At 33.8% G+C, this 8,718-nt stretch overlaps 1 protein-coding gene across 7 annotated transcripts in view; it reads right to left on the bottom strand.

The window, feature by feature from the left end:
* Positions 1-1,181: 1,181 nt before the first annotated feature.
* Positions 1,182-8,718, bottom strand: part of KLHL28 (kelch like family member 28) — a 49,677-nt gene continuing 42,140 nt past the window's right edge. For 6 of the 7 annotated variants that reach the window (XM_066277851.1, XM_066277852.1, XM_066277847.1 and 3 more), the window contains 2 exons: positions 8,214-8,422; positions 1,182-5,318 (listed from right to left, as the gene is read on the bottom strand). In XM_066277851.1, coding sequence (XP_066133948.1) covers positions 5,155-5,318; positions 8,214-8,422 — 373 coding nt within the window. In that variant the 3' untranslated portion in view covers positions 1,182-5,154. The remainder of the gene's footprint in view (positions 5,319-8,213; positions 8,423-8,718) is intronic. The other variant, XM_066277850.1, reaches the window with a different exon arrangement.

The raw sequence follows: 8,718 nt of genomic DNA, 5'->3' as shown, positions 1-8,718 counted from the left end.
TACAAAGTCATGTTATTCAAATTTATTTTAAACATTTCACATTAAATGAAATGTTAATCATAGTCATTACAGAGCATTACCACAATAGTACATACAAGGAACTTTTAAAATAAAAGACAAAAGAAAACTACCTTCAACAAGTTAAATGCCACTTTACTATGTAAACAGAAATAAAATGAAACCCTGATGCTAAAAAGATACATATTCAGAGGTAAAATACATACACAAAAACATTTAAATATTAACATAATCCACAACTAGCTCACACTCTTTGCAATAGAGTACATATATTATTACATAGTACTCCACATCTATAAAATTTCAGAATCCTGTTAAAATCAAAACTATCTCTGGTTTATGATACAGCACAATTCATAAGGCAAAAATATAGGCATTATCATCCAGTTCTTTAATTTCACTTGTATTTTAAGGCAAACTTGGAACTTTTTGCTTGGTATATGAAAATAAATGGAACTTACACATGATAATTTGACAACAAAAGTAACAATAAATTATCTCTAGTTAAATAGGTGTAATATAAAAGACACATGAATAACAATTTTTCTCTCTGCAGAGATGTAAACTGGATTTTTTACTCCATATTCACACCAATAAGAAAACTTGTAAACCTATAGTATTTAAAACTTACTGTATTCCTCACCCAATGTTTTTCAACACTGAATCCATATACCGTAAGTGAAAATCCAATATATATTCAGCTGCAGAATAACTATATTTAATTAAATCATGTCTAATTTAAAGTGCTGCTTTATAAAGGAAAGAAAGATTAAAAGGTAGGTTAAAAAGTTAAAAGGATGTTAACTTGACATGTGACATCTTATAATTTCTTAACTTTCAGACTAAAAGGTTATAGAGGTTATCACACGTTTATTGAACTTTTATCAGTATATTTATTGTAGGATCTGATTTTCCTGAAAATGAGCACTTATGTGACAATACCAGAAATACAACACCAAAATGGAAAACAAACAGCACTTTATGTACATATATTTCCTTCATTGTCAGCCAGAGCCTTGATAATATACAGTGGTACCTTGACACACAAGCACTTTGAGTCACGCGCAATTTGAAAGATGAGCAGTCACTCACGGGATTTTTTGCTTTAAGTCACGAGTGGTCTGACCTGTGGTGGCACAGTGGGATAAAGCCTTGACCTGAAACTCTAAGTCACGAGTGGTTATTTGAATCACGAGCTTCTGCCACCCTCCAGTAGACAGCCTGCCAAACGTTCTGAAAGGGAAGGAAAAAGCAAATTTCTATGGAAAGGTTTTTGTTGATATGGCCTCTAAGTGAAAGTGAGGAAAGTGTGGTGAAAAAGTCAGAAGTCAGTCAGTGAAGAAAATGATGATTGTTGGGCAAATAAGTTTGTAAAATTTGTCTTTTCTGAGTTTGCTCACTTTTATTGTTAAAAATGGCTCTGTGCAGCTGTCTGTGAAATCGCTAATTACCTTCCTACTTGGGAAGGGCCATTGTTATGCTAATATCTCCTCACCTTCTGCCAGTATCTTTGCCTGACCTTAAGGTAAATAAACTTCATAAACCAGTTTATTTCTTTACATTCTCTCTTATTACATATAAATATATGTGTTTGTTATTTATAAAATCAATTTTCTTACTTAAAAGCATATAAAACAAAAAATTCATGTGGTTTTTGGGGGCTGGAATGGATTAGTTGCATTCCCATTCATTTAAATGCGGAAATTCAATTTGACACACCAGCAAATTGAGTCACGAGCTCAGCCATGAAACAAATTAAACTTGTTTGTTAAGGTACCACTGTAATTAGTATTTTTTAAAAGTTTCTATATGTTTCTCTATTAGAAAATTTATTATCAAATTTTGAGAAATTTGGAATTCTATATACGTTAAGTTTTTATAATTCTTGCCAATAAAACCTAATCGAACACTAAAGGACAAATGTTTATAAACTTGGTCTCTAATTACTTCTTATGATGTTGGAGATAGGAATTAGATTCACATTTTACCATAATAGTTATTTGGGTACAGGTCTCTCTCACTATATTTTATTCTTTGAGTGAAAAGACTACATCTTACTTATATTTCTAGCCTATATAGCATCTAGCACAATATCTCATACACATAATAGACCCTCTGTATTTGTCAAGCTATCAAAATAACTTTTAAAACCTAATGAATGCAATTTCCTATCACTTGATACCACTTCCTATAATTTTATATTCATTCACCTCTAAAACAATATTAGCAACAACATATGGAACTTACATAAATAATACTCTTTGGACTACATTAAAAATCACTTAAGTTCTATTACTATATTCAACAAACATTAAATAACCCAACATTCCTAACTGATTTAAGTATTCATAAAGTAATTATAAAAGGCAATTATCTTCCAACTGATTAGACAATTTCCATTTTTCATTGTCATTTATTTCAAAAATATTTTTGGGCAATCTTAAATAGCTGTCTCCTCCTTGATTATATAAAATTATTTCTAATGTCTTTAACCCTGGAAATTTATAATGAAACATCTGTATCCTTTTTAACATAAGAAACGTGGTTTTAAACTTACAATTTGTTAAGAGTATTCATAATGAAATCTCACAAATTTCAAGAAAGCTCCATCTACTGTAAAGTTTTTAGCTGTCAGGTCACATAAATACCTCTAGTTTTTAAGAACAGTACTGTAGGTTTAGAAAACTTGAAATAAATATTTCTAAGTTTTGGATGTTTTTTTCTCTTCCATATACAGGTTTTCATAACTTGTTCTCTGGTGTATGGCTTCTACTATCACCCAAAATGTTTCACATTTAGTCTTTTTCAACATGAAATTTAGATTTTCCCAAAACAATAACCAATAAATGCCTTTAATCTAATTTACCAAATGATTTATATATTTTATACTAATGTGATAGTGGCAATAATACATTGAGTAAAAAAAGCATTATTTAAAAAATGTATAGTATAGCTCTGTTTACAATTAAAGTAATTTTCTAGTCTTTCAAATTCCCTTCTGGGGAGAAATGATTAAAAATATTTTTAAAAATGTATTTACCAACTGTACTGATATAATTAGAAAGAGAATTGAGTTGGGAAATTTAAATTAATTATATGATTAAATCTATTTTAAATTGCTTTTCTTTAAATAAAGTCTAAGCCAATCACAATAGTGCACCTTGTTTCTATTCAATAAATTTATTCAACTCAATTAAAAAGTTATTGCTTTATATCATTGTTATTTACATAAGCAACATAGAAAATGCTCAGCCTGTCAAGTTTATTAGTAGCTCCTGATGAGTTCTTAATTAGAAGAAACTATAAAATCACTTGCAAGTTTCTATAATCTGTGCAAATATTCATAAAGCATGATACTACTTATGCTTAAAGGTGATTCGTACATAGTTTGGTAGTATTTAAATCTACAACTGGCAGTTTATGGAAGAACAAGGAAAACAGTGAATTGTCTGGCTACAGTTTTCAAGGAATAACATATATGCTAACAAATAAACTTATGTTTTATAATTACAAATGGCTACTTAACAATAGTTTAGAGCATTATGGCACTTAAGAATGCAGTATGAATTTTTCTTACAAATATACACTGGGTTTTCAGAGACTATAAAGAGATGGTAAGCAGGTAAAAAATAATCCTGGAAAATAAAATAAAATGACTACAGTACCAAAAATAAAAGTACCAACATCCTAATAAAATGCAAAGTAATGTGTTCAAGACTAATAGACACTTGCAAAACAAAATGAGTCAACCACTTCTTTTAAATAAGCTCTCAGTTGACAATAGCAAACAATTTTGCTTTTAAAAATCATTTCTTTAGTCAAAGTAGAACTAAAGTTAGGACCATTATGCAAGTAAACATCAAGTTCCAGTTTTCCTCAATAACTTTAAAATATTCAGTTACCTAAGAAATGTATGGAGCAATGCATAACTGCTTAGTGCTTTATATTTAATGCATATATTTCTGTTTTTCAGGAGGACATGTAATAAGTAGCACTAGAATAAAGGAAATCAAAAAGGTATCTTTCTTTAAATCTCTATTCAAGAACCATGGAAAAGATAATATAGGCATTTAGATAACTTTTGGATTTAACATTAGTATACTCACTAACATTTTTAATAAGCACAAATAAATTGACCCGTAAAAATAAAAAATACTATCAAAAGATGCCATGCAAATTTCATAATGAACATCCAAAAGAACATTGTTATAACCTTGTTATAGCTCCTACAGTTAGCACCATTTTTATATCTGAACACTTCTAAAAAGCAAACAAATGTCTTAAAAAACTGAAATTATTATAAGGATATATGAAAAAAACCAAAATACACTAAAAGTGGTACTAAATATTTGTCAAATATTTACATCAACACTGAGAAGCTTGCTGTATTACTAAGAATATTAAACTGATGTGCTTAACTCTATTCATGCTTAACAGAGCACAGATGGGTAGGTAAACCCATCCAGCATTAACCTGTCCACATAAAAAAGACATAGCAAATATGACTTCTTTAAATAGGCCCCCAAATATCATGATAGTAAAAACATTTTGTCTTGCAAAATTACGACATCCTCAGTCCTAAAGCCATTTATCAGGAAGAATGTCCAGGTGACATGCTATGGCATATAATTTATACTCCTTAAAAGTATCAAAAAAAGAAAAGCAGCCCTTTATTTAAAATGAGAAGCATATGAATTTACATCCAACAGACAGTAAGTATCAGCACTAGCTCTAGTCACACTCCAGTATCTAATCATCGTTCACCCTAGTAAATCCTGGTGCATAGCAAGGAGAAAGAGAGCTAAAATTTTAAAAAAGGGAAGGAAGTGTTTTTCCACATGTATACTTGTGAACATAAAACTACTTGATCCCAGTGTTGTTTTTTAGGAGGGAGGGGGGAGTGCGCAATTCAATTGGCAAGATCTTTCCTTTTTCTATTTTTTGAATATTGATTCATGATGTAATCAAGAGCAAGCAAAGCTACTTGTCAGTTCAAAGTACCCAACACAACCTTGAGTTTTCATGTCCTTTCAAGTGGAAACGAAAGCAATGCAGCTTTGGGGTTTCAAAAAATTGAGCATCCTTTCATGCAGCACAAGGTTCACCACCTCACTGTTTCTGTAGAATCCACACCTGTCAAAGTGCAGTTAACCCAAAATTGCAGCGACAGTATATCATGCCAGCTGAATCCAGCCATGTATCTGAGATAGGGTCATATTTCTGCACGGTGTTTAGATAGGAAGACCCTGAGTGACCACCAACTACATAAAGGTAGTTATCAATTACGGCAGCACCAACTCCTAGAAAAGGTGAAATGGGGAAAAAACATGTTAACCAGATAGTGGATTTCTCACTAAAAATAAATGAATTTGTATTTTAGTGTTTTCAACAATCTATTATTAATTATAGAAGCAATATAGTAATATAAGCTCACTGGTAAAATACCCCTGAATATAAAAGTAAGAGTTGAAGTCTCTCTTCGCCTCTGCTCCCCAATCCCACTCTTCCTCTCCTCCACCACAGGAAAATACTATTAAATGCAGTGATTCCTTTCCTACATTTTGTGTTAAACTATTTGTCATTATCATTAGCTTGCAAACTCCTTGAGAGTTGGCGCCATTTTTAAATTCATCTTTAAATTCCTTTAATATTTTGCACAGGATTGTGCATATGGTGGGTACTTCATAAAAGACTTTGATGAGTTAAAAAAAAAAAAAAAGAATGCAGTATAATGCACCAGCCACATTGATTGTTAATCAAAATGTTTGTAATGCAACATTTCTAATGAAGCAAAAACAAAGAATGCAGTATATCTTTCCACATGCTTTCTTCTCAATTCATATTTACATATATTTTTCAAGAAATCATTCATTTTCGTCAGGTTTAAAAAAGTATCTCCTGCTTTTCAAAAGTTCACATTACACCATTGTGCTTTTACAAAAAGACCTACATCACATTAATACAGACCCTTGAACAATGCAGGGGTTATGGGTGCCCACACATGTACAGGACTTTTTTTTTTTAATTTATTTCAGAGAGGGGGAAGAGAGAGAGAGAGAGAGAGAGAGAGAGAGAGAGAGAGAGAGAGAGAGAGAGAGAAGGGGGGAGGAGCAGGAAGCATCAACTCCCATATGTGCCTTGACTGGGCAAGCCCAGGGTTTTGAACCAGCGACCTCAGCTTTCCAGGTTGACGCCTTATCAACTGCGCCACCACAGGTCAGGCCCAGAACTTTTGACTCCCTAAAAACTTAATAGCCTACTGTTGACTGGAAGCCTTACCAATAATATAAACTGTCAATTAGCCCGTGCAGGGGTCGTCAAACTTTTTATAAAAACCGCCCACTTTTGCAGTGCTGGTAAAACTGGTCCCTACCGCCCACTAGTGGGTGTTCCAGCTTTCATGATGGGCCAATCGCGGCGCTGTTTGGTTGCACGGTAGGGACCAGGTTGACGAGCACTGCAAAAGTGGGCGGTTTTTATAAAAAGTTTGACGACCCACTATTCTTACAACAAAGTAAGCTAGAGGAAAAAAATATTAAGAAAATCATAAAGAACAGAAAACATATTTACCGTATTTATTGAAAAAAATTCATCTGTAAGTTGACTCAAACAGTTCAAACCCATGTTGTTCATGGGTCAACTGTACCTGTTTCACTAATCAGAAGAAATCTGAAGAGGATTTTCATTTTTACAAAATATGGCAAAAAGTAAAACTAGCACTCAGCACTTGCTTTGCAGTGAAGTTACAGAGGCAGTGTGCACCGCAAGCAGCAAGAGCGGCACCTCCGAACTCCTGCCCTGGAAACTACCCTCAGCGTCTCAGCATTAAGACACCAGAGCTCTGAACTGTGTCTGTGAGCATTTATGCTTTATCTCAATTTATTTTGGTCATCCATTAAAAAGATGTGCTCTAAGGTAACTGTTTCTAGGCCTTAGCCATACTGGCTTAGAAAAGGTTTCATAGGAACTCTCTATTTCAAGTAGCAGGAGAAACCTATACATTGAAATATTTAAAATGTCTGTTAAGCTACATAATTTATGGTCTAAAAATTCTCTATATATTATGGTTCTGAAAAGAACAAGGCTGCCTAAATATTTTACACTCTCTTTTTTTTTTATGGCTTTTTCTCTCAATGCTGCCAAAAAAAACAATTATAGTAAACAACTAGAATAGTTCATTCCATTTTGTTCTTTCAGTTTCTTTTGCATGTTTATGTTTCAGGAGTTTCTTAAGTCACAAATGGACTTAAGGATTCCATCAGAAACTTAAAACCTTCCCCTTAAAATAATGTGATTTGAGTTGGGGCTCAAAGATAATTTCTTCTTTTCCTTGAGGTATTTGTTTTTCTCTAGGAACCCTGAAATTCAGCCTTTTTTTGACCAACTGTACCCCATGAGGAGAGAACATGTGAAAGTAAACATACAGGCTACTGATGTGCAATAAAAACCAAATCAGAACACCTGAGGATTCTGTGTGTGTATGTGTATCACATATAAAAAGACAGCATTTGTTATATGGACAGAGAGCTTCTATAAGATACTTTTATTACCAGCATTTTGATAATATGCACACTGGCAATATTAAAACCACAGTACTTATGTAGTTTTGTCTAATCTAGTTGTCTTTCAGGTTTACCACAAAAGTGTTTTGGTTTTGTTATTTTTTCTGAACAAGCAATACTCTTACTATTATATTCCGAGAAACTACTATTTCAAGAACATCACTATAAAAATATTGTCCTGGTCCTGGCTGTGTGGCTCAGTGGTAGAGCGTCGGCCTGGTGTGTGGGAGTCCCGGGTTCGATTCCGGCCAGGGCACACAGGAGAAGCGCCCATCTGCTTCTCCACCCCTCCCCCTCTCCTTCCTCTCTCTCTCTCTTCCCCTCCCGCAGCCAAGGCTCCATTGGAGCAAAGTTTGCCCAGGCTCTGAGGATGGCTCTGTGGCCTCGGCCCCGGGCGCTAAAATGGCTCTGATTGCGGCAGAGTGACGCCCAAATGGGCAGAGCATCGCCCCCTGGTGGGCATGCTGGGTGGATCCCAGTCGGGCGCATGCGGGAGTCTGTCTGACTGCCTCCCCATTTCCAACCTCAGAAAAATACAAAAATACAAAAAAAAAAAAAAATATATATATATATATATATGTATATATATATATATATTGTCCTGTATGTTAGAAATGAATAAATTGTTATTACCTGTTCTGGGTTCTTTCATTGGTCTACACACAGTCCACTGATTTTGATGAGGGTCATATCTTTCAATGCTTGACAAATGTGAGACACCATTATGTCCACCTACCACAAAAATAAAGCCCAGCATAACACCCACACCAAAGTGAATCCTCTTATCTGCCATAGATGCAACCATCTCCCAGGAGTCCTTACTTGGATCGTAACGCTCCACACTGCAAATATTCACAAAAGGATTAATTAAGTCACAAATTCTTTGTGTCACTCTTACTCCTACAGCAAAATTAAACCCCACCATTTGAACATTTAAAGGTTTAAATAAATAGACAGATAAAATCTGAGTAGTTTGTCCCAAATGTTGAGATTTTGCTGATGAGATTATAGGAATAAAAGCTTACCTTGTGGACCAAGTACAAAAATAGCTAAATGTTATCCCATTATATTGTCTAAGCGGCAAGGTAAATCAAGTTTATACAATTTTTGAAGTCAGAAAGCCTGGGTTCAAGTGCTA

This window comes from Saccopteryx bilineata, chromosome 4 (assembly GCF_036850765.1).
Source record: "Saccopteryx bilineata isolate mSacBil1 chromosome 4, mSacBil1_pri_phased_curated, whole genome shotgun sequence".
Classification (NCBI taxonomy): Eukaryota; Metazoa; Chordata; class Mammalia; order Chiroptera; family Emballonuridae; genus Saccopteryx; species Saccopteryx bilineata.
Note: the sequence above shows the minus strand (reverse complement) of the source record. Positions and strands in the feature narration are given on the sequence as shown.